This window comes from Budorcas taxicolor, chromosome 1 (assembly GCF_023091745.1).
Source record: "Budorcas taxicolor isolate Tak-1 chromosome 1, Takin1.1, whole genome shotgun sequence".
NCBI lineage: Eukaryota > Metazoa > Chordata > Mammalia > Artiodactyla > Bovidae > Budorcas > Budorcas taxicolor.
In genome coordinates this window covers 197229266-197256726 of record NC_068910.1, presented here as the reverse complement: position 1 = coordinate 197256726, position 27461 = coordinate 197229266, and the positions used below count along the sequence as shown (strand labels likewise).

Here is a 27461-nt window from a genome sequence, read left to right as displayed (position 1 = left end):
GGAGTGTAGGAGAGAGTGTAGTCAGGTCAGGGAAGGGGTTGGTGCTGGGGAGTCAAAGGGAGGACTTTCCTGTTCACAGACAGTGGGGATCTATCTGTAGGTGGCATCAGGAAAAACTGCCCGTGTTACAGCTGACAACACAGAGAAGTTTAAAAAGAGAAAACGGGGCTTCCCTGGTGGCTCAGGGGTAAAGAATCCGCCTGCCAATATACAGGTTCTATCCCTGATCCGGGAAGATCCCACGTGCTGCAGAGCAACTAAGCCTGTGTGCCAAAACTATTTAGCCTTTGCTCGAGAACCTGAGAGACACAACTATTGAAACCGCATGCCCTATAGCCCATGCTCACAACAGGAGAACCTACAACAATGAGAGAAGCCTGTGCACCGCAACTAGAGAGTAGCCCCTGCTCGCAGCAACAAAGACCCAGCACAACCAAAAATAAATTTTTTAATTATAAAAAAAGATAGAAAACTTGTTTAGCCATAGTAACAGTCATTTACATAATAATTTACTGTTTGTACCAAATTATCATGTGGCACAATAGTCAGTATACACATACGTATCTGATTAACTTGTCTGAATTGTGCTTGACTGTAGTTCTAAATTCCATTCAGGGGGTGCTAAGCATTTGTGTTCATTGCCCTCAGACCTTAATTGTCAGTTTAGGTAGCAAAGTGAACTAACATTGCATGTAAGATGAGGACGTGTGTATGATGACCTCACAAGTACTATATTAGCTCATTTTATTGGATTTTATCTCTTTGTTCTTAAAATCATTTATTTTAAAAAATTTATTTAATCATGTCCTCCAGTTCGCTAGTTCCACGTAATCCAACTTGTTCTCGGCTATGGCCAGTCTGTTAGGACTCACTACACCAGCGTTTGCACCACTCTTTGTTCTGCAGACTGTCCTAGCTCCTTGGAGAGATTGCTCTCCATTTCTGATTAAATTCTTAGTGTAGTAGTTTGTATTTTTTCCCACAGCTTTATGAAGTGATGGAGAAGAAACGAATAGAGAATGATCTAAGAGGGACAAAAGCAGCATAGGAACAGAAACTGAGCAACAGCAAGGAAAGTATTTGGCACCACTGAGTTTTAGCCTCTGACAGGCTTGAGGGAGAAGAATGAAACTATCTTCTGAACTGTATAGAGCGCTCCAGCTCTTCTCACTAGCTGACATAGCACCATCTTAACCCTCTTGCCTGTGGCCTATAAGATAGCCTCTTGGTACCTTTATTTCTTTGTCTGCAGAATGAAATAAAAATATCTGCCCTCTTCTGTATGGGGTCATGTCAGGACTGAATAAAATAACAAGCATGAGACATTTTAAAATGTTAAAGAACCTTACAAATATTGGCTGAGCATCTCTTCCTAGATATCATTAGACAACTTGATTTCAGTTCTTTATGTTGTTGGGTCATTTTTAGATGAAATTATAGGTGTTAATGAAGTTTTCTTGGCTCCAGCAACACTGACGCTTGCCTTCTCCTCTAAACCTGTTTTCTAAACCCATTTTCAGCATGTCCTGTACCTCCTCACTTGTCATCCTGTCTTTTCCTTTGTGAAGAGCCTTGACATGAGCTTGTTCTCTCCTTTGTTATAAAAGTCTCTATTCTGTTGCCCTCAGATTAATATTATTTACTTTGTTTAGGTTTGTATTGATTTCCTGGCTCATTTTATCGTAATTCTCTGTTTTTAAGAAGATGCGGGCCAGACATACATTTATTTCTTAAATAGCGGGAAAGTATACTTATTTTCTCTGATTTCAGAGCAATTTTTATTAATTTATTTTATTTTGGCTGTGCAGGGTCTTCCCTGGGGCATGCAGGCTTTCTCTAGTTGTGGCACATGGGGGCTTCTTTCGTTGTGGTGCATGGGCTTAGTTAGCCCACGTCATGTGAGATCTTATTTTCCCAGCCAGGAGTCAAACCCAAGTCCCCTACATTGGAAGATGGATTCTTAACCACTGGACCACCAGAGAAATACCTACATTTTTAAAAAGCAGTCAAAGTATAATATCTGCAGCCCTTGCCATCCACTGCCCTTCCTGTTTTTGCATTTAGTATTTTCTCCAAGGGCTTGATAACTTTATGCTGCTCAACCCTTGGCTACTTGGGGTGTCCCACTACAAGAAAAATAGGTTAGTCCTTTCACACCCACTTCAAAATGTATCTCAGTTCAGTTCAGTTCACCTGAGTCGCTCAGTCATGTCCAACTCTTTGCGACCCCATGAACTGCAGCACGCCAGGTCTCCCTGTCCATCACTAACTCCCGGAGTTCACTCAAAGTCACGTCCATCAAGTCAGTGACCCCATCCAGGCATCACATCCTCTGTCGTCCCCTTTTCCTCCTGCCCCCAATCCCTTCCAGCGTCAGAGTCTTTTCCAGTGAGTCAACTCTTCGCATGAGGTGGCCAAAGTACTGGAGTTTCAGCTTTAGTATCATTCCTTCCAAAGAACACCCAGGGTTGATCTCCTTCAGAATGGACTGGTTGGATCTCCTTGCAGTCCAAAGGACTCTCAAGAGTCTTCTCCAGCACCACAGTTCAAAAGCATCAATTCTTCGGTGCTCAGCTTTCTTCACCGTCCAACTCTCACATCCATACATGACCGCTGGAAAAACCATAACCTTGACTAGATGGACCTTTGTTGGCAAAGTAGTGTCTCTGCTTTTGAATATGCTATCTAGGTTGGTCATAACCTTTCTTCCAAGGAGTAAGCGTCTTTTCATTTCATGGCTGCAGTCACCATCTGCAGTGATTCTGGAGCCCCAAAAAACAAAGTCTGACACTGTTTCCACTGTTTCCCCATCTATTTCCCATGAAGTGATAGGACCAATTGCCATGATCTTTGTTTTCTGAATGTTGAGCTTTAAGCCAACTTTTTCACTCTCCTCTTTCACTTTCATCAAGAGGCTTTTTAGTTCCCCTCTTCACTTTCTGCCATAAGGGTGGTGTCATCTGCATATCTGAGGTTATTAATACTTCTCCCAGCAATCTTGATTCCAGCTTGTGTTTCTGCCAGTCCAGCGTTTCTCATGATGTACTCTGCATATAAGTTAAATAAGCAGGGTGACAATATACAGCCTTGACCTACTCCTTTTCCTATTTGGAACCAGTCTGTTGTTTCATATCCAGCTCTAACTCTTGCTTCCTGACCTGCATACAGGTTTCTCAAGAGGCAGGTCAGGTGGTCCCGGTACCATATCTCTTAGGTTTCTGCCTTTGGGTCATAATAAATTTTTGTTTTTTATATATATACATAAGTTTATTTATTTTAATTGGAGGCTAATTACTTTACAATACTGTATTAGTTTTGCCATACATCAACATGAATCCACCATGGGTATACACGTGTTCCCCATCCTGAACCCCCCTCCCACCTCCCTGCCCATCCCATCCCTCTGGGTCATCCCAGTGCATCAGCCCTGAGCGCCCTGTATCATGCATCGAACCTGGACTGGCGATTCGTTTCACATATGATAATATACATGTTTCAGTGCCATTCTCCCAAGTCATCCCACCGTCGCCCTCTCCCACAGAGTCCAAAAGACTGTTCTATACAACTATTCTATACTCTTTTGCTGTCTCGCATACAGGGTTATCATTACCATCTTTCTAAATTCCATAAATATGAGTTAGTATACTGTATTGGTGTTTTTCTTTCTGGCTTACTTCACTCTGTATAATAGGCTCCAGGTTCATCCACCTCATTAGAACTGATTCAAATGTATTCTTTTTAATGGCTGAGTAATATTCCATTGTGTATATGTACCACAGCTTTCTTATCCATTCATCTGCTGATGGACATCTAGGTTGCTTCCATGTCCTGACTATTATAAACAGTGCTGTGATGAACACTGGGGTACACGTGTCTCTTTCAGTTCTGTTTCCTCTGTGTGTATGCCCAGCAGTGGGATTGCTGGGTCATATGGAAGTTCTATTTCCAGTTTCTTAAGGAATCTCCACACTGTTCTCCATAATAAATTTGTAAATATTAATCCGAGTGATTTGCTACTCTTTATGAGCTGACATGTACATTTTAACAAAGTCTTCTGAATAAAAATCATAATCCAAGGAAATGAAAGTGGTTTAATAGTGGATGTAGTCCTGCAGGATGGTAAGTGCACAGTCCCTGAACGTGTTTCAGCTGAGCTGGTGACCACTTCCCAAGGAGGAGCTAGACGATTCCTGATCCCTTCCAATTCTGAAAAATCCTTAGTGACTCTAATGTTGGGAGCTTCAAGTACTTTGGCAAGCCAGTCCCAGTATCTCTCTATATTTTCTCTCTCTTTTGGTGGCTCTGCACCACCACCTCCATAATATAGGCTGTTCTTTTAATTTTCCCAGCAGTTGCCAATAGCCTATCACATATAAGAGCATTTTCTTGGCATACTACTATTCCTCATGAAAGGGAGACTTGGGATTGGGGAAAGTGGATTTGACAGTAACCACCCAAAGTATATTAATTGTGAGCTTTGTACCGTGGCAATCATAATTTACACAATAAACAAAATCCATTTGGTTGCTAAGTAACAACTTTCTCTCATTCTTGACCTCAGTGGAGGTATTTGACCTCTGGACTTAAGAAATTTTAAATTCCACCCTGCTTGCAGAATGTGATTGGGTGGCCCTGGCAGAAGCAATCTCTTATTTCTGCCCTGTACTTAACTTACCACCCTTGGCTTGAATTTCATCATCCATGTCCTCATCTCTGACATGAACCCAGCAGTCCTGGGCATTCTCTCAGCATAACTAATCTCAGATGAAGTACTGTTCAGGCTTCTGTAGGATCCCCTATGCACAGAGGCCCCACATCAGGAGCAGCTTCACCTCAACCTAATACAGATTCACATCTAGTCATCTACCAGAGGAGACGCTTCCCTTTGTAGAATAAGACTCAACAGTCCTATATCTATTAAGAATATCTTTATCCAGTAATAAGATGTGACTCTTTGAAGAGCTTCAGATTTGGGAAGACATTTTATGTGTGTATACAAAATTGGGAACATGTGGAGATTATTTTTCTGCTAATATTAATACTTGGAAGAATTTTCCCTCTAGAAAAAAAAACCAGGTAAATCTGGTATGAATTATTTCTTATAAAAGGATAAGAATAATTTTTTATTTTTAATATAAATTCATTTAATTGGAGGCTAATAACTTTACAATATTGTATTGGTTCTGCCATACATTGACATGAATCCGCCATGGGTGTACACTTTTCTTAATTGAAAGAAAAAGGTTTTATTGAGAAGAAAATCATTACCTTTAGGATATTGTATTTTAGTTCTTTCTAAGGCTGTTATAATGTGTTGTCATTGGTGATATGTTCTGATATATAAGTGATAGCATTTTAATTTTTGCCTCCCATCTTTCACCTGAATTGTAACCATTTAAATAGATTTATAGCTGTTTTCTAAAACAGTCCAGGCTTTTCTGTTTCTCCTTGAATCTGGGACCTAATAACACAGTAAGCAAAGGAGAAAAGAAGAGAGAGGTTAGAGCGTATTGATACCAAGTAACTGGGCAGTAAAGGTGGCTGTATTTTTCTCCCATAGGAAGGGAGGCCATTTACACAACCAAGACATTCAGTCACTTATTTTTCTTTCTAAAAGTAGAAAATACATGATGTAAGAGTGGTAGGAAGGGAGGGAGACTGGTTGCTTTAACTATAAAATTTACAGGAAAGAAACATCACTATAAATGTACTTTAAGAAAAGGCAAATGGATATTCATCTTCATCGTGAAACGTGTCATCCTCTTGTATTGTTTTCCCTCTTTCTCGCTGAATCTACCCCAGCTGATGTATCTGCCTCCATCCCAGTTTTGCTCCCCCAGGTCCCCTTCTGTCCACCTTGGCCTGAAGGGTAAAAGCCACAGAGGCCCTTTCTTTGGCCCTGTCATCTCTTCACTGCCCCTTGGCTCACACTGCATTTGTGTTTTATTTGCAGGCCTGCGGCTGTCCTCTTTATTGGAAAGCCCCCATGTTCAGGGCTGCAGGGGGAGAGAGGACAGGATTTGTGTCAGCACAGTCATTCATCACCATGTGGAGAAAGTAAGTAAGAGAGCAGCTACTCGAGCTGGGCAAGGAATTATCTGGTCCTCGTGACATGCTTTATAAAGGACGCTAATTTTACTCATTCATTAATTTCCCCCTTACCCTTTGTTTCAGCAAGTAAAATTCAATGATTCACAACTTTTTATGCCCACAAACAAATTCTTTCCCTAAGCCTTTATCTTACATGTCTCTGATCGTTAAAGCAGATCTCCAAAACTACTTGTTTAATAACTATTTGATAATTTGTTAGTTTCACTTGTTAACAATATGAGTCTTAGGATTTGACTCTTGTAGCAGTGATATAAATGCTCCTTTAAGGGGAGCAAATCATACATGTCACATGCTTTCATTCTCATCTGATCCAATTTAGAATTGTATCCAGTTGATTTATTTAAAAAAACTGAATTCTGGGACTTCTTGGTGGTCCAGTGGTTAAGATTCTGTGCTTCTAACCCAGGGGACGCTGATTCCATCCCTGGTTGAGAGTTAGGATTCCCAAATGCTGCACGGCCGAAAATAAATAAAGGCCTTTCTTTTAAAAAATAACTGAATTCTAATAGATTTTAGTCATTACTTTTTGAAAGCTCCAGTTAAGGAACAAAGGGTTAGTATATTTATAAAGATACTCCTGGATTTTAATATCCTGACAAGTTCTCTTGAATTTAAATCCAACTTTCTTCTTGCTTTTCTTTTTTCTCCCTTCTTTCTTTAGAAATTATTTCTTGATATATTTATGCACAATTTAAAGGAATGTTATAGCTTGCCCCTTCTACCTCTATTAACTGATCAGCCTTCTCTAAGTATGTTGTTCTCACTTTCTGGGCTGGATACCCTTCTTGATGAACTACTGGGAAATGCTGTTCATCTGCCATCACTATCATCATTGTTATTTAAAATCAGCATATAATAGCAGCAAAACTCAGCTTACAGATTCTTCTAATCCTTTCCTGCCACCTCAAAGCCCTTACTAGTATAATGCTTGAGAACATCATAGGTGATTAATAACTATATTCTTATTTTTAAAAATCTAGCCACAAGTTAAGTTCACCAAGTTCTTCTTGCATTTCAATAGAACTAAAGTGATCAGGAATGGGAAAGAAGGCAATGGCACCCCACTCCAGTACTCTTGCCTGGAAAATCTCATGGATGGAAGAGCCTGGTGGGCTGCAATCCGTGGGGTCACTAGGAGTTGGACATGACTGAGTGACTTCACTTTCACTTTTCACTTTCCTGCATTGGAGAAGGAAATGGCAACCCACTCCAATGTTCTTGCCTGGAGAGTTGCAGGGACAGGAGAGCCTTGTAGGCTGAGCCTCATAGGCTGCCGTCTATGGGGTCGCACAGAGTCGGACACAACTGAAGCGACTTAGCAGCAGCAGCAGCAGCAGAGATCTCTTCAAGAAAATTAGAGATACCAGGGAACATTTCATGCAAGGATGGGCACAATAAAGGACAAAAACAGTATAGACCTAATAGAAGCAGAAGATATTAAGAAGAGGTAGCAGAAGAACTCGGAGAAGGCAGTGGCACCCGACTCCAGTACTCTTGCCTGGAAAATCCCATGGACGGAGGAGCCTGGTAGGCTGCAGTCCGTGGGGTCGCTAAGAGTCAGAAATGACTGAGTGACTTCACTTTCACTTTCAACTTTCATGCATTGGAGAAGGAAATGGCAACCCACTCCAGTGTTCTTGCCTGGAGAATCCCAGGGATAGGGGAGCCTGGTGGGCTGCTGTCTATGGGGTCGCACAGAGTCGGACACGACTGAAGCGACTTAGCAGCAGCAGCAGAAGAAGAACTATACAGAAAAGATCTTCATGACCCAGATAACCACGATGGTGTGATCACTCACCTAGAGCCAAACATACTGGAGTGTGAGGTCAAGTGGGCCCTAGGAAGCATCACTGCAAACAAAACTAGTGGAGGTGTTAAAATTCCAGCTGAGCTATTTCAAATCCTAAAAGATGATGATGTTAAAGTGATGCACTTAGTATGCCAGCAAATTTGGAAAACTCAGCAGTGGCCACAGGACTGGAAAAGGTCAGTTTTCATTCCAATCTCAAAGAACGGTAATGCCAAAGAATGTTCAAACTACCACACAGTTGGACTCATTTCACACACTAGCAAAGTGGTGCTCAAAATTCTCCAAGCCAGGCTTCAATAGTACGTGAACTGTGAACTTCCAGATGTTCAAGCTGGATTTAGAAAAGACAGAGGAACCGGAGATCAAATTGCCAACATCTGTTGGATTATAGAAAAAGCTAGAGAATTCCAGAAAAACATCTGCTTCATTGACTATACTAAAGCCTTTGACTGTGTGGATCACAACCAACTGTGGAGAAATTCTTAAAGAGATAGGAATACCAGACCACCTTACCTGCCTCTTGAGAAATCTGTATGCAGGTCAAGAAGCAGCAGTTAGAACTTGACATGGAACAACAGACTGGTTCCAGACCGGGAAAGGAGTATGTCAAGGCTGTATATTGTCACCCTGCTTATTTAACTTCTATGCAGAGTACATCATGGGAAATGCCGGGTTGGATGAAGCACAAGCTTAAATTAAGATTTGGGAGACTGTCTTTTTACTTTGCTTATAGTTTCCTTTGTTGTGCAGAAGCTTTTAATTTTAATTAGGTCCCATTTGTTTATTTTTGCTTTTATTTCCAGTATTCTTGGAGATGGGTCATAGAGGATCCTGCTGTGATTTATGTCAGAGAGTGTTTTGCCTATGTTCTCCTCTAGGAGTTTTAGTTTCTGGTCTTACATTTAGATCTTTAATCCATTTTGAGTTTATTTTTGTGTATGGTGTTAGAAAGTGTTCTAGTTTCATTCTTTTACAAGTGGTTGACCAGTTTTCCCAGCACAACTTGTTAAAGAGATTGTCTTTTCTCCATTGTATATTCTTGCCTTCTTTGTCAAAGATAAGGTGTCCACGGGTGCATGGATTTATCTCTGGGCTTTCTATTTTGTTCCATTGGTCTATATTTCTGTCTTTGTGCCAGTACCATACTCTCTTGATGACTGTGGCTTTGTAGTAGAGCCTGAAGTCAGGCAGGTTGATTCCTTCAGTTCCATTCTTCTTTCTCAAGATTGCTTTGGCTATTTGACTTTTTTTGCATTTCCATACAAATTATGAAATTATTTGTTCTAGCTCTGTGAAAAATACTGTTGGTAGCATGATAGGGATTGCATTGTATCTATAGATTGCTTTGGGTAGTATACTCATTTTCACTATATTGATTCTTCCAATCCATGAACATGGTATATTTCTCCATCTATCAGTGTCCTCTTTGATTTCTTTCACCATGAAGCAACTGACAAAGGACTAATCTCAAAAATATACAAGCAACTAACTCTTGCAGCTCAATTCCAGAAAAATAAATGTCCCAATCAAAAAATGGGCCAAAGAAACTAAACAGACATTTCTCCAAAGAAGACATACAGATGGCTAACAAACACATGAAAAGATGCTCAACATCACTCATTTTCAGAGAAATGCAAATCAAAACCACAATGAGGTGGTACATATACACAATGGAGTATTACTAAGCCATTTAAAAAGAATATATTTGAATCAGTTCAAATGAGGTGGATGAAACTGGAGCCTATTATACAGAGTGAAGTAAGCCAGAAAGAAAAACACCAGTACAGTATACTAACACATATTTATGGAATTTAGAAAGATGGTAACAATAAGCTTGTATGTGAGACAGCAAAAGAGACACAGATATATAGAACAGTCTTTTGGACTCTGTGGGAGAGGGAGAGAGTGTGTTGATTTGGGAGAATGGCATTGAAACATGTATAATATCATTTATGAAACGAATCGCCAGTCCAGGTTCGATGTATGATACAGGAGGCTTGGGGCTGGTGCACTGGGACAACCCAGAGGGATGGTACGGGGAGGGAGGAAGAAGGGGGGTTCAGGATGGGGAACACGTGTATACCCGTGGCGGATTCATGTTGATGTATGGCAAAACCAATACAATATTGTAAAGTAATTAACCTCCAATTAAAATAAATAAATTTTTTTAAAAAGATGTGGGAGAAACATCAGTAGCTCAGATATGCAGATGAGACCACCCTTATAACAAAAAGTGAAGAGGAACTCAAGATCCTCTTGATGAAAGTGAAAGAGGAGAGTGGAAAAGCTGGCTTAAAACTGAACTTCAAAAAAAAAAAATCATGGCATCCAGTCCCATCACTTTATGGCAAATAGATGGAGAAACAATGGAAACAGTGACAGACTATTTTCTTGGGCTCCAAAATCACTGCAGATGGTGACTACAGCCATAAAATTAAAAGATGCTTGCTGCTTGGAAGAAAAGCTATGACAAACCTAGAGAACATATTAAAAAGCAGAGACATTACTTTGCCAACATAGGTCCATCTAGTCAAAGCTGTGATGTTTGCAATAGTTGTATGGATGTGAGAGTTGGACCATAAAGAAAGCTGAGTGCCAAAGAATTGATGCTTTTGAACCGTGGTGTTGAAGACTCTTGAGAGTCCCTTGAACTGCAAGGAGATCAAACCAGTCAGTCCTAAAGGAAATCAATCCTGAATATTCATTGGAAGGACTGATGATGAAGCTGAAACTCCAATACTTTGGCCACCTCCTGCAAAGAACCTACTCACTGGAAAAGACCCTGATGCTGGGAAAGACTGAAGGCAGGAGGAGAAGGGGACGACAGAGGATGAGATGGTTGGATGGCATCACTAACTCGATGGACATGAGTTTGAGCAAGCTCTGGGAGATGGTGAAGGACAAGGAAACCTGGCATGTTGCAGTCCATGGAGCCACAAAGAGTCGGATACAACTAAGTGACTGCACAACAACAAAGTTATCAGGAGAAATAAGACTGCCAGTTCACACCAAAGCCAAAAGTTATAAGTGCTTCATGTTTTCCAGGTGAATTTTGATCATTTTGTTACAGGGAGTAGTTCTAAGTTGTTCAGATCCCAAGGGCTGCAGTGGCCATGGGAGAATCACTCCTTACACACGAGTGGGATGACCCTCCAGAAGTCAGGGCCGTGGCCACCATTTCTTCTCTCCTACTCAAATAGGACACAGCTGGATAGAAGTCTAGAAAATGGGGCTTTTCCAGTGTATGGTTAAGCAATAATAAAAGTAGAATAATTTCTTGGAGTCCAGAATTAGCAAAAAAGCACTAATTAGGCAGGAGTAAGCCAGTTAAAAAAAGTGGTATTTGCCGTTTTGGCTATTGTGGCACCTAGAACCAGAGGGAAGAAAATAGAGCCAAAGGCCTAGGATTCCCTCTCCTTTCCCCACCAGGAAAGCCAGGACTTCAGCAGGGTGGTCTGCTTGTCTGTTATTAGTTACTATTGTTGTCATTTTAAATAAGCATATAACAGTAGCAGAATTGAAGAACTTGAAATGTGTAGATGTTCTGGCTTTCAACTACCTTCTCTCCCCTGGGTAGGTGCTAGGCCCTAAAAAATGCCTCAGGTGGAGTGTGAACAAAGGGTGGAAAGAATAGGGATGTTACACAGCTCTTGTCAGGGTATCTTCAGCTCCTGAATTCAGCATTGTTGGCAAAACCCCTCTAACAATCTGGGAAAACAGCAAGAGTGAGTTGTAATTGTTTCAGATAAAAGTTTGAACAACCTGGGAGATTCAAAAATAAATAAATAAAAGGAAGTAGTTCATTCTATAAATGATTAGAGCCAGAGAGAAGAGCTTACATTCTAAGTCATTTTCACTTTGCATTCTAAGTTATTGTCACTATGTGAGGACACTGTGTTTGTGAGCCTGAAGCTGACTGTGGCAGAAGAAAACTAGTAATCAGCTTGTTTACCTACAATTAACTTTATAATGTTAAGGACAGTAACAGCCAGGTGTCTTAAGATTCTGTGTCACTGAGAGAGTGGACATTTATGTTGGTGGATAGAGCAGCAGCATCCACAACAGCTGTATTTCTTTATTGAGATGAATCATTTTCATTTTATCTCCAAGGAAAAGAGATTTCTGCAAAGTCAAAGGGGGGAAAAAGGACATGAAGCACAAGTCCTCATTTTCCATTACTGCAGGAAACTGCTTATGAAATATATAGCATGAGCAACTGTCCCTGTCTTTTTTTCATTAAAAAAAAAATCCTATGAATAGATAAGTGTAAGGTCTTTTTTTCTATTTTCTGGCCAGATACTATAATGACTGGAGCGCCCTCTAGTGGCAGCTTCTCTCTTGCGCGCTCAAAATGCCTTTTAAAAACGAGGATGCTTTCAGTCCAGTTCAGTGGCTCAGTCGTGTCCGACTCTTTGCCACCCCATGAATCGCAGCACACCAGGCCTCCCTGTCCATCACCAACTCCCGGAGTTCACTCAAATTCACGTCCATCGAGTCAGTGATGCGATCCACCCGTTTCATCCTCTGTCGTCCCCTTCTTCTCCTGCCCCCAATCCCTCCCAGCATCAGAGCCTTTTCCAATAAGTCAACTCTTCGTGTGAGGTGGCCAAAGTACTGCAGTTTCAGCTTTAGCATCATTCCTTCCAAAGAACACCCAGGGATAATCTTCAGAATGGACTGGTTGGATCTCCTTGCAGTCCAAGGGACTCTCAAGAGTCTTCTCCAACACCACAGTTCAAAAGCATCAATTCTTCAGCGCTCAGCCTTCTTCACAGTCCAACTCTAACATCCATACATGACTACTGGAAAAACCATAGCCTTAGGGCTATTTTGGGAGACTAAGCAACTAAGTATGATGGTTGAATTACCACACTTACCTTGAAGAAGACATGTGTTTATTTTTATAATTTTTTACAAATTGTACCCTTTGCTTAGTGACCTGGATCCAACTTTAGCATATTAAGACTTTCAAGTACAAAAAACATAACAGGATTAAAACATATTGGCATATACATACACATGCTGACTTACCCCAGTAATAGGCTCTATATAATCTTGTGGGGAAAGTCAAATCCAAAAGCCACAGCATAGCAGTTAATAATTTTCCTCCTGTCCCAGTGCTCATAGGGTGGAGGTTTCTGAGCCCTCTTCTGAGTGTTTCGAACGTGAACTCCTCACCAGGCTTTTGTTCCCCTGCCTCTGATCCCCCTCCCTTCCCTGTTCTGCTGCCCGTTTCCTCTCTATTCTTTGACAACTGTTTCTGCTACAGTCAAGACATTTTTAGGGGAAAGAGATTGCTCCACAGCATTTCATTTTGAGTTCCTAGATTACCAACTTTGTGACAGAACTCCTCTCAGAGTCGGTAATATTGCTCCAACTTTTATATGCTTTACTTCCTCTTACCTTTTCATGTCAAAGTGTCATTTGTTCATTAACATCATTTCGTCTTAAGAGCTCTGGAAGATAGTTTAGAATAGCTATGTTTACCTTCCTTCTCCAGTTTTCGTGACTTTTATTATCTCTTTTTCTGCTGGCAAATGAAGTTCACCAGCCTCTAGCACTGGCTGAACATCATAATTCATCTTTTCTTTCTGTTGCATGCTTCTAATACCAAAAGGCCATGCCTGACTTAACTTCACCCTCTCAGAATCTCTCTCATCTGGTATATCTGTGCAATTTGTACATAGTGCCGCTATCCTTTCTTCATGAAAACACTATTTTCCAAAGACCTCACTGCCTTTTGGTTGTGATCATCCCACTCATGTTCGAATCATAAGAGATGGTTCCCATCAGCACCTGTGTCACTAATCTCTTTCTGAAACGTGTATTTATTTAACTTTGGGAGCCTTAAGAAGAAGAATGCTGAAGAATGATAAGGAAAATAACTTTAAAGAGTGTTCTATGACTTTAATAATCACAAATGGAATCCGTTAAGTGGATATCTGTTGGTCAGATCACAAACATTTTTTAAGAATCTTTAGTATGAAAGTCACTATTTCTGGTGCTAAAGGAAAAAAAAAAAAAAAGAGCTATAACTTTGCCTGCCCTTTAGGTGCCAGAGAAATAAAAGGCAATTCATGGTACAATGGCATATGTAATACACATAAACTAAATATAACACAAAGATCAGTAAGGGATTTAGTTATCAGAGAAAGCTTTTTGAAAGAGGTGAGTTATTAGCTGGACCTTAAAGAATAACCTGTATTCAGATAGCAAAGTTGGGAGAGGTGGTTTTCTAGGAGAGATAAACAGCATGAGAAACGGCACTAAGGCAAGAACGCACATGGCACACTCAGAGCAGAATGGCTCAGGCCGGCTGCCCAGAGTGGACGTTTCAGTTTAGCAAAGTGGTAAGATAAGCATACTGGCTCTAGCCTAATTAAAGAGGGCCTTAAATGCCAACCTTAGATATCTAGATTTCCTCATATAAGTGGTAGAAAACTGTTGAACATTTTTGGAAAAGGGAATTATATAATCAAAGAATGTTTTAGAATGATGAATTATCTGTGATGTGAGGTTGGATGGACACTGAAACCTGTTTTGACCTTCTTCCCTTCTGAAAGTCTCAGCATGAAATAAAAAGACCCTGGACTTAATGGTAAACTGGAAATAGGAGGGAAGAAATGGTTGTTTAAAATATGTTCCCATCCTATATTCCAAGCACCTAGTGGTCCACGCTAGAAACCTGGAATTCATCATGGACTTTCCCCACTTTTATCCCTCCACACGAATCAACTATCATGTCCTTTCATTTTCAGCTCTCATGCTGCCAGTATTATTGCTCAAGCCCTTAGACAAACTTCTGCCTGGTATTTATGAAAAACACATCTGATCATGTTGCCTGTCCAAGTTAAAATTTTTCTGTGAGTAGGCGGAAGTCCAGGCTTCTTGACCTGGACTTGACCTGGACCTGAATGTGAAAGGGTCTCCAGGATCTGATCCTAATGCTCATGTCCCCTTCGCTTCCCACCTCCAGTGCTTGCAGTTGCCCAAATAATCTGTGCAATCTCATACCAGGCATTTGTACATGCAGCCCTCTTGATCCACAGCAGCCCCTTTTCCATTTCACAACTCTTCAGGGAATTTCACTGGCCATCCTGTGTCCTTCCATGACACCCTGAATTTATTATTTCTCTAATAAGATTATCCAGGAGTATGATCTTATTGGTGTATCTCTCTCACTAGACTGTAAGCTCCTTACAGGGCACAAAACCATGTCTTATTTTCTTTGTATTCCAAATATACACAAGGCCAGACACAGTATCTGGCACACAATTAGCATTCAATAAATGATTAAGGAAGAAAAGCAAGAAAGTTTGGAGACTAACTGGATGTGGAGAATAAGGAAGAGAAATAAGTTTGAAATGACTTCAAATTTTCAAGCTCAAATAACTTGGAGTGGTACCACCATTAACAAAAATAGACATCCATGAAAAGAACTGACTTTGAGAAGAAGATTCTAAATTTGGTTTTCACTATTTTGACTTTGCTATGTGAGTATAGCATCCAAATGGAAATGTCCAGCAATTAGCTGGAGATGAGGAATTCTTAGAGCTTTAAGATTTAATAGGGACTTCAGTTTTTCTTAAGCCTGGTCCTTCAAAGTCTCATTTCAAAAGCCCCGTCAGGTTGGTCCTGAATGTCTGCAAACCTGGACAAACAGAAGTTCATGTCTTACGTGGTATGTGGTGGTCCATCAGATGTGTTCCCTCCTTGTAGGCAGCTCTGGAGTTCTGGTTCCAGATACCCTGAGCTAACCTGAATGGACCTTCTTCACGTGTATTTTTACCTGCATTAGTTCAGTTGACTTGGTGGTCTCAGAAGCATTCTACAGAAATAATATACCATCTTGTTGAGCTTTTATTAAGAAGGCCCTTGAACAAAATCAGCAGCGTGGAATTTTTTCCTTTTTTTAATCATTTTAAAAGAAAGCACTTGATTCTTGACCTAAATGGCCTTCAGACCAGACTGAAATTCCCAACTATTGATGTTGTGGTCACTGTTCACAGTAGCCAATCTTCCTAAGCAGTCATTTCTTTTCTAGGTTGCTGAGTAACCATCATGATGATGCCTCTAAGTTTATCTGTCTTCTTGCAAAGCCCAGCTGCAGCTCTCTAGAACAGGATGATTTTATTCCTTTACTTCAGGTAATTTTCATTTCCTTTTAAAATGGGTTTTATTTTTAGAGTTTCAGAAGCTTTTAAAATTTTTTCAACTGTAAGATATGTCAATTGAGATATACTAATTTAGAGATTAGATTTCTAGACGAGTGGTTTCCAAGATTATTTTAGCAGCAAAATCCTTTTGTTAAGTAAAAATTGATACAGATAATAGCATAAACAGTATAAAACAGATAATCATATATATATATTATAGCCCAGATGAAACAGGGCTACTCCCACTGAAGCAGAAGAGAGAGGCCTTACTTAGGCTCCCCCTGTGCCCACCCACAGCAATCACAGAAGCACCTCCTGAAATTAGGCATGTGGCCTAGCTAATCAAGTTGACCTTCATTAAGGTTAAAGAGAAAGAGATCTCCAACAGAAAGAGCCCAGTGGGGGAATATTTATATCCAGGCCTTCTGATGAGAATCAGTTGCATGCCAATATTGAATCTGTTTTTATTACAGCATTCTTCATAGCTTGATACATTGCTTGTTAATGTATTCCATATCTAAATATTACATTTTCCTAAGTAGTTCACAAATTCCTTGAAGCTGAGGTCTGCCTTTCATTTCTGTTGAATGAACATCATTTTTTGAGTTGTTCTAGTAAATCCTTGTTGACTGCTACTGAGGATGCCTAAAAAAGGGCAGAAAGATACATGGACATACTTTAGGTTTTTTTAAGTTGTATTTGTGGCTACCATCTTTTTTTTTTTTCTTTTAGATTTTTGAATTGCAACATATACACACATGAAAACACACTAATCATGATGCATCAATTAATTTTCACAATGTGAGCACTTCTGTGTAACTAGCATGCAGATGAAGAAACCAAACATTACCAGCACCCCCAAACTCTTCATGCTCCCTGCCAGTCCCTGCCACTGTAGGGGAACCACTACCCTAACTTCTAATGCTATATGACAGATTCTAATTGTTGGAACAGTTTTACATGTTCAGAAAATGAAGTTTGGATGTAACTTATTTTATGTGCAAGGGTTTTGAGCTTATTTTAATCTGCATGATAGCTTTGATTATTCTTAAACTCTTCTGCGATATGCTTTTGTTCCCCTTTAAAAAGTATTCATGGGAATGAAGATTGTTAAGTTTTTCACATTTAATCAAGACCGTCATGTATAAAACCCAATGTTATGTATTCCTATTTATGTTTTCTGTAAATTCTTCAGCCACCTCTCCCCCTCACCCACTCATCCATTCCCAGCCCTACTCTGTCTCCTATAAACTGCATCTTTTTTACTTCATTTGCTGATTAGCTTCAGGTTGGTCTGGCCAATGGATCGCACTGCCAGGAGGTGGGAGGGCAGAGAAGAAAGAAGTTAGCATGTCTTCCCAGCTGTTTGCTGCAGCATACTAATTGTATGTTTCTCTATAATTCAGCTAATGCTGCAAGACCCCTTCTCCACAGCTGTGGTGCTTCCTGGGCTCCTGTTGGTCTCTTCCTCTCTGGTCCCTTGGCCCTAGGGATTGTAACAGTATCTTTCTGCTGCTCATCCCTGGCACCTCCCATTCCCTTGTTTGTTCCCTTACCCACAACTCTTCACTTAATTGCTTCATGAAAGATTCATATGGGAGAATTCTTTTTCCTGTGGGGACTACCCTGACTGAGTTTTATCAGAAGCTTTAATAAAAGCTTTGACAGGAATATAAACTAAGCTATGCCAAGAGAATTATGAACAAACAACAAAATTAGTGGACATTTTTACTTCCTTCTCTTAAATATAAGAGTTTTTATATGAAAAGTGGATATGTGGAGTCTGCTCATAAAAGAAGACAGACTGCTACCCCTCTCATTCTTTTCCAAACTCCTCTGAAGATAAATATTGATATGTTAAAAGGAATAAACCAATGAAAGTGAGTGGAATGTCAGAGAGGAACAGAGGAGGAAAAAAATCAGTGTACAGGAGATCTAGTATTTCTTGAAGATAGAAAGTGGAAGCAAGCAAACGAGACCATAGCCCAGAGCAAGGGGCTGTGGGAGAAGTGAGCTGCAGTGGAGAAGTGAGCTACTCTATTCCACTCTGCTCATTAGGATCTCCCAGGGAGGCTATGAACTCAGAGTTGGCAGAGCTGATGTGAAGTACTAGGAATGGGGAATCACTGAAGGCTGGGGTACAGAGCAGTTGACCCTTTGACTGCTTACCTGGTTCCCAAATATAAAGTGCAGCCGGACTGCACTTGGAGCAGGCTAAGACAAATTTTAGTAGAGGAATATCCTAGATAGTGTCTGGCCAGTACTTGTCAAAATTATCAAGGTCGTCAGAAACAAGGGAAGTCCAAAAAACTGTCTAAGCTAAAAGGAGCCTAAGGAGGCACAACAACTAAATGTAATATGAGATGCTAGAACAGAAGAAAAGACATTAGGTAGCAACTAAGGAAACATGAATTAAGTATAGCCTTGAATAATACTAATAATAATGTATCAATATTGGGTTATTAATTATAACAAATGCTAATGTAAGATATTAATAATTAGAGACCTGGGTGCAGATATATGGGAACTTGACACATCTTCTCAACTTTTCTGTAAGGCTAAAACTGTTCTTAAAAAGTCTTTTTTAAAAAAATAATTACTATATTCAGAGAGATTATATAAGACAAGAATAGATGCTGACACAAGAAAGAGCTGTGCGAATTTTAACATGTAAGTGCCAAATTTTTAAATTTCAGCATAAGGCCTGGCAACTAAAGTTAAGGATGTCTCTGGGGCACGCAAATGCACACATGTTAGAGAGAGAGAGAGAGAGAGAGAGAGAGAGAGAGAGAGGGAGAGAAGTGACGACATAAAGGACCAATTCAAGAATTTCAACATCTCACTAACTGGAATCTAGGGGAGAAAGAAGGGGGGAGATGGAAAGAAGGAAATCGTCAAAGAGGTAATATAGAATCATCAAATAAATAATACAAGATGGAGAGAATTGAAAAGACAGGAGTGATAGGATGGGTCCAAAGAGCAGAAACCCAGTGGGATTCCTTCAGATTCCTGTTTACTTTCTTGGGGAAACACATCGTGCCTGTGTGGCCATCACATGATCAAAAACAGAATATGGCCCTCCAACCCAGCTCTCATGTTCCCTCCAGTCACTGCCCACAGAACCAGAATATTCAGAATATAAGTCTTTTGGTTGAAAGGAGCCTCTGAGTGGCAAACACAATGAATTTAAAAAAGACATACATAAACAAGTCCTCTTGAAATTTTAGAAAGCCACCAAAATCCTCCAGAGAGAAAAACCAGGTCACCGTAATAGGAATAAGAATTGGGATGGTATTACATTCTCATTGGCAACCCTGGGGAAATGGATTTGAACTCAGATTTCTATATCCTACCAAGCTGTAGATCAGATATGAGTTTAGAATAAAGACATTTAAAAACTCAGAAAGTTTATCTCCTGTTTTCTTGGAGAGTTACTTGAGTATATACTATAGCAAATTAAATAAACCAAGAAGAAGAAATGCATGAGATCCAGGAAACAATGGATTCACTTCAGAGAATCAGTGAAATAAAGTCCCAGGTTGGCAACTGAAGAGCAGCCACTGCAGAATAGAGAAGACAGGGGATTTCTCTGGGAAGGAGCTAGGAGGGGAGGAGTGAGTCCATGCAGTAGTTTTTATATTTAAGAACAGGGGAACTGGAGAGTATGATGAAGATGCAGCATTATGTATCATAATGCTGAAGAAAGGCAATTAGAAACTCTAAGAAAAATGAAAAAACTCTGAAGTCGTGTATAAACATGATGCAAACTAAAATATGACAGGATTATGAACGACTGGTGGGAAGTAAGAAAAGGAAGTTCAAAGGACCCCAGTAAAGCCTCATCTGCAGTTCAGTTCAGTCGCTCAGTTATGTCTGCCTCTTTGCGACCCCATGGACTACAGCACGCCAGGCCTCCCTGTCCATCACCAACTCCCAGAGTTATTCAAACTCATATCTATTGAATCGGTGATGCCATCCAACCATCTCATCCTCTGTTGTCCCCGTCTCCTCCCACCTTCAATCTTTCCCAGCATCAGGGTCTTTTCCAATGAATCAGTTCTTCACATGAGGTAGCTAAAGTACTGGAGTTTCAGCTTCAGCATCCATCCTTTCAATGAATATTCAGGACTGATTTCCTTTAGGATGCCTCACCTTAAAAAAAGAAGAAACGGAAGTTCATTTAACTTCAGTACCCAGAATAGTCTCCTTTGAATGCCCAAGGGACATGATATTGGACCAGTAAGAAATGATATGCATTCCTGGTATGCTGCTTAACTGGCATTCAACAGTATTTAGAGTCAAAATGTTGTAAAATATTTTAATGTATAACACCTAAAGTCATCCTATGAATAAACTGAAGAAAATTTTGTTATGGTTGCAGAACAGTATTTAAGCAACCTGAACAATGTAGAAGCAAAATATTGCCAAAATTTGAAGGAGAAAAAGAGAAAATAAAGTTAGAAGTGCTACTGTCATCATCCTGTAAATAGAACTTAAGGCACTAAGATGAAATGGGGTGAAGATTAAATGTATAAATAGATTATTTCTCATTTATAGATATAACCAATATAAAAACTAAAAATCATTCATAACCACAAATACTGGGTAAAGGGGAGTAAAGTGGGCCAGTATAAATGAGCTAAATCCTCATCTTCCCTAGCAAAGAATCATAAATATTGTTATGCAGAGTACATCATGAGAAACGCTGGACTGGAAGAAACACAAGCTGGAATCAAGATTGCCGGGAGAAATATCAATAACTTCAGATATGCAGATGATACCACCCTTATGGCAGAAACTGAAGAGGAGTTAAAAAGCCTCTTGATGAAAGTGAAAGAGGAGAGCGAAAAAGTTGGCTTAAAGCTCAACATTCAGAAAACGAAGATCATGGCATCTGGTCCCATCACTTCATGGGAAATAGATGGGGAAACAGTGGCAGACTTTATTTTTTTGGGCTCCAAAATCACTGCAGATGGTGACTGCAGCCATGAAATTAAAAGACGCTTACTCCTTGGAAGAAAAGTTATGACCAACCTAGATAGTATATTGAAAAGCAGAGACATTACTTTGCCGACTAAGGTCTGTCTAGTCAAGGGTATGGTTTTTCCTGTGGTCATGTATGGATGTGAGAGTTGGACTGTGAAGAAGGCTGAGCGCCGAAGAATTGATGCGTTTGAACTGTAGTGTTGGAGAAGACTCTTGAGAGTCCCTTGGACTGCAAGGAGATCCAACCAGTCCATTCTGAAGGAGATCAGCGCTGGAATTTCCTTGGAAGGAATGATACTAAAGCTGAAGCTCCAGTACTTTGGACACCTCATGCGAAGAGTTGATTCATTGGAAAAGACTGATGGTGGGAGGGATTGGGGGCAGGAGGAGAAGGGGACCACCGAGGATGAGATGGCATCGCGGACTCGATGGACGTGAGCCTGAGTGAACTTCGGGAGATGGTGATGGACAGGGATACCTGGTATGCTGCGATTCATGGGGTCGCAAAGAGTTGGACACGACTGAGCGACTGAACTGAACTGAAAGTTGATAAAGCTATAAAGAAAAGTAATTGTAACATAGTATTTCGTTATACTTAAATAATTTGTTTATTATAAATTTATGTTTATTTATATAATGTTATTATAATTTATGTTTAATTATAGAGGTAAACAGCAAAAGAAATAAAAACATAAGTGATTCAAAAGAAGTAGGGCTAAAGGTCCATGGATTGGGTAGGTTGGCAGAATGGTTCTTTCCATCATAAGTTTTTATATACTCCTTGATTTTATACCATATGTATATATAATTTTTTTTAATTTTTATTATGGAGAATTTTGAGCACCTACAAATGCAGAGTGATCTATGAACCTCCATATACCCATCGCTCACCTCCAGTAATGATCAAAACCTAAAGAGACAGAGAATTCAAAAAACAGTAGCATTTTTAGTAAATTGAAATCTTGCTAAGGGGAAAACATTAACAAAATAGACCAACAATTAGCTAATTTCATTAAGAAAAAGGAGAGAGCACTAATACACAAAATAAGAAATGACAAGGAGGAACAGAAATTTTCAAAAATCATAAAAGACTGTTTTTGCAGACCTCATATTTATTTGGAAATAAAATTGAAAACCTAGTTGGAATGGATAATTTCCTAGGAAACTGATGCTGCTGCTAAGTTGTTTCAGTCGTGTCCGACTCTATGCAACCCCATAGACAGCAGCCCACCAGGCTCCCCCATCCCTGGGATTCTCCAGGCAAGAACACTGGAGTGGGTTGCCACTTCCTTCTCCAATGCATGAAAGTGAAAAGTGAAAGTGAAGTCGCTCAGTCATATCCGACTCATAGCAACCCCATGGACTGCAGCCCACCAGGCTCCTCCATCCATGGGATTTTCCAGGCAAAAGTACTGGAGTGGGGTGCCATTGCCTCCTCTGTCCTAGGAAACTATATCTGACCAAAATTCACCCCATTTTATTTAAAAAGATTAATTAAGTAATTTCCTTGGAAGAAATAGAGATCTTTATTAAGGAACTACCCCACAAAAAGCAACAGGCCCAAGTAGTTTCAGGGGAATTCTATAAAACCCTCAAAGATCAGAGAGTCCTAATGCTCAGTAAATTATTCCAGAGAATTGAAAAGGAAGGAAAATTCCATAGCTCTTCAATGAAATAACTATTAAACTGATATGTAAACCAAGTGAAGACAGTACAAAAAAGAAAACTGCAAATGAACCTAATTCATGATTAGTGATAAAAAGTAACAAAATATTACCAAGCAGATGCACATAACCTGGTGGGATTTATTCCAGGAAGTCAAAATTGGTTCGAAATTAAGATCTTTATTAATATCACATATTGTATCTAAGAGAAAAATCATGATTGTCTCAACAGATGCTGAAATAACTTTGGACAAAATTTTAACAACCATTCATAAAAATGCTCAAGGGACTTCCCTGGCAGTCCAATAGTTAAGGCTCAATGCTTCCCCTGCAGAGGTCACAACAGGTTCAATACCTGGTTAAGGAACTGTTAATAAGATCCCACATGCCATATGGCACAGCCAAAAAAAAACCTGCTCAAGAAAGTAGGTGTTTGAGATACTTTCTTAACATTGTTACAATGTATATACCTAATGCTAAAGCCAGTGTGTTATTTAATAAGGAAATATTAAAGGCCTTTCTATTAAGATCAGAAACAGGGCAAGGATGCCACTGTCTCCAGTACTGTACAACATTGTACTCGAGTAATTATACACGAGAAAACAATTAGAGGCATAAGAATGGCTGGAGACATTGTTCATTGGCTATAGTAAGTGAAAGTTGCTCTGTTGTGTCCAACTCTTTGCGGACACAGACTATACAGTCCATGGAATTCTCCAGGCCAGGATACTGAAGTGGGTAGCCTTTCCCTTCTCCAGAGGATCTTCCCAACCCAGGGATCGATCCCAGGTCTCCTGCATTGCAGGTGGATTCTTTACCAACTGAGCTGAAGCCCTGCTTCAATACAAAATTAAAAGTTTTTTAAAAAAAGAATGGTTGAAGAAGTATCTATTCATAAATTGCATGACAGTAAACCTGGAAATTCAAGAGAATCAGTGATAAAACTCAAACAATAAAAGAATTCAGTAAAATAGTAGGAAATAAAATTAACATACAAAATCAACAGATCTTCTATTTATTACCAAAATGGAGTAACTGGGACTGGATTTGCCTTGCCATTTGAAACAACAAAAAACATCAGGCAAGAAATACAAAACAGTGGTTTTCAAGATGCCAGACATCTGGCAACAAAAGATAAGAGTGATTCCTGAGAAACAGAAAACAAACAAGGTTAGCCTTATAATTTCCTTGAGAGAGTTTCCAAGCCACAGTGTATTGATGGGGACCCTAAGCGGAGTTCAGCAAACTCCCTAAGTTTAGGAGAGTTGAGAATTTGGAAGAAAAGGTAGCTAGAATTCTCAAGGCAGAGCACCAAAGAGGAAAGAAGTCCACAGAGAGAAAACCCCAGAGATCTTCAAAAGTCCTCCATGAGTATCCAGCAGATATATATGAGGATAGTAACCAAAGGTGAAGAAGTGAAGTGAAAGTTGCTCAGTCATGTCTGACTCTTTGCAGTCGAAATTGGGACAATATCTGTGGGTCACACAGAGCCAAGAATAGTATCTGACCCTACCACCCAGACTGGAAAACTTCATAAGACGTAGCACTTTGAGTAGTCATAGGAGTCTTGCCTCAGTTGTTATTTAGTCACTAAGTTGAGTCTGACTATTTTGCAACCCCATGGACTATAGCCTACCAGGTTCCTCTGTTCATGAGACTTCCCAGGCAAGACTACTAGAGTGGGTTGCCATTTCCTTCTCCAGGATATATTCCCAACCCAGGGATCATACCTGTGTCTCCGGTATTGGCAGATGGATTCTTTACCCCTGAGTCATCAGGTAATCCCTCTTGCCTCAGTAGTGAAAGTGAAAGTGAACTCGCTCAGTCGTGTCTGACTCTACGACCGCATGGACCATAGCCTACCAGGCTTCTCTGTCCATGGGATTTTCCAGACAAGAGTACCAGAGTGGGTTGCATTTCCTTCTCCAGGGGATCTTCCTGACTCAGGGATCAAACCCAGGTCTCCCACATTGCAGGCAGACCTCTGAGCCGCCCGCCTCAGTAGCAGGGGAGAATAATTAGCACCAGAGTAGACAGCGCTGGGTCCTGTCTAACAGATCAGGAAAGCACAATGTAGAAGGATGAAAGGTTTTTCAGTGACTCAATAGCATCCCAGAACATAAAATATGTATTCTATTCAGAAGCTTAGAATAAGAATATAAAAATATCCAACCCTCAAAAAGACAAAATTCAAAATGACTGGGGTCATCAGGCATGCCAGGAAACAGAAGAATACAATTGATGATTAGGAGAAAAACCAATCAATTGAAACTGACTTGGAACTGACACAGATTTTAAAATTAGCTACTAAGTATATTAAAATAAATATCAAAACTGAACACTTTTTTAAAGACCCAAATTGAACTTATAGAGATGAAAACTAAGGTATGTGGAGAGAAAGATATACCAGATTGGGTTGACAGCAGATTAAATATTGCAAATGAAATGAACAGTGAACTTGAAGACATAGAATAGAAACTACCCAAAATGAGACACAGAGACATAAAAAAAGAATTAAAGGAAAATGAAAAGAGCATCAGGGAGCTGTGGGACCTGGCTTCAAGCAACCTAACATAAATGGAAGAGAGGATGCTGTAAAATATTTGTCAAGTCTTAGCCCAAGGTTCCTGGGACAGAGCTTCTAAAGCCTTGGAATTTCGTGAATGATAAGTATCTGTGTTCTTCATGGTGGGCTCCTGGGACCATACCTGCATTTATACTAATGAGGTGACTCATCATGAGCCCCAGTATAGTTCTAGGATGAGAACCTGCCATGCTAGAAGGGCAACCACATGAATAGAGGTTGAAGCTTTCAGTCAGGTGATAACCTGAGATCAGATTATCAGCCTGATCTCCAAAAACAGGAGGAAGCATGGAGATTGAATCCAGCCATATGGCCAATGATTCAGTTAATCATGTCTATATAATGAAACCCAGTTAAAAACTCTGGACACTGAAGCACAATTGAGCTCCCCTAGTTAATGATACACAGTGATGTGCTGAAAGGGTGACTTCTCTTGGGGACACAAAAGCTCCATGTTTCAGACTTTCCCAGACCTTGCCCTGTGCATCTCTTACTTGGCTTGTCCTGATTTGTATTCTTTATAATAGAATAGAAATCATAATATAGTACTTTCCTTGGTTCTGTGTATAGTGTTTGCCCAGTTCTGTCATTTGGGAAAGTTGTTGAACCTCAGAGGATAATGGAAACCCCCAAATTTATAACTAGTTAGTTAGAAGTGTGGGTAGCCTGGGAACCCCAGAGTTATGGCTGGTGTCTGAAGTAAGACGAGTCTTGTTTAGGACTGTGTCCTTAACCTCTGAAATCTACACTAACTCTGGATGGTTAGTGCTGAAATTACATTGCACTGGGACCAAAAATTATTTGAAGAGATAATGGCCCAGAATTTTCTGTACTTGATAAAAACTATAAACCCACAAACCTAAGATGTTCAATAAGCCCAAACTCAAGAAACACAAAATTATACCAGTGAAAGTAAAAGTCACTCAGTCATGTCCAACTCTGCTACCCCATGGACCATGGTCCATGGAATTCTCCAGGCCAGAATACTAGAGTGGGTAGCCTTTCCCTTCTCCAGGGGATCTTCCCAACCCAAGGATCAAACCCAGGCCTCCCGCCATTGCCCAAGATTCTTTACCACCTGAGCCACAAGGGAAGCCCAAGAATACTGGAGTGGGTAACCTATCCGTTCTCCAGCAGATCTTCCCAACCCAGGAATTGAACTGGGATCTCCTGCATTACAGGTGGATTCTTTACCAACTGAGCTGTGGCACATCACAATAATAGATTAAAAGTAGCCAGAGAAAATAGTCACATTTCATAGAGTGGAACAAAGATAAAGATGACAGTGGATTTCATGTTGGAAAAGTCCAAACCAGAAGACAGAGGAGCAACATCTCTAAAGTACTGAAAGAAAAGAACAGTCAACCTTGAATAGTATACCCAATGAAAATATCCTTCAAAAATGAAGGTGGACTAAAGATTTTTATTTTTCGACATAAAAAAGCTCAAAGAATTCATCACCAGCAGAAATGCATTACAAGAGATGTGTTTCATTTGTTTGTTTTTTAAAAAAGTTGTTTATGCAAGGAGGAAAATAATACCAGATGGAAATACAAATCTACACAAAGGAATGAGCTCCAGAAGCAGTAACTACATATATGTGATTTTTTATTATTCACATCTCTTTAGAAGAAAATTAACTCTTTAAATGAACCTATCCACACTGCATTATGTTATTTCTAACATATGTTTAAGTACAATTTAACAACAGTAGCATAAAGATTAGGTGAAGAGAAATGGAAGTATATTGTTATGGTTCAAATATAATCCATGAGGTTGTTTAACATTTCTTGCAAGTAGATTATACTAAGTTAAAGATGTATGTTGTAACCTCTGATGTACCTCTGAAATAACAAGAGCTATAGCTATAGTTATAGCTAATAAGCCAAAAAAGGAAATAAGAGAATTATAAAGCACACTAAGTTAACCCAAATGGAGGCAGAAATGGAAGGAAAAAAAGGAACAAAGGCTGGATGGGATAAGAGATTTAAACCTAACCATATCAATAGTCACCTATAAGTGGTGTGCATATCCCTCAAAGGCAAATGTTAGACAAAAATACCAAGACCTAAAATTATATTAGACAAAAAAACCAAGACCCAAAGATTAGACAAAAAACCAAGACCCTGAAAGAATCATAAAGACGCAAA

At 39.8% G+C, this 27461-nt stretch overlaps 1 protein-coding gene across 1 annotated transcript in view; it reads left to right on the top strand.

The window, feature by feature from the left end:
- PPP2R3A (protein phosphatase 2 regulatory subunit B''alpha) overlaps window positions 1-27461 on the top strand; it is a 175862-nt gene that overhangs the window by 30080 nt on the left and 118321 nt on the right. The window contains exons 3-4 of the mRNA XM_052640181.1: window positions 5954-6057; window positions 15966-16068. Coding sequence (XP_052496141.1) covers window positions 5954-6057; window positions 15966-16068 — 207 coding nt within the window. The remainder of the gene's footprint in view (window positions 1-5953; window positions 6058-15965; window positions 16069-27461) is intronic.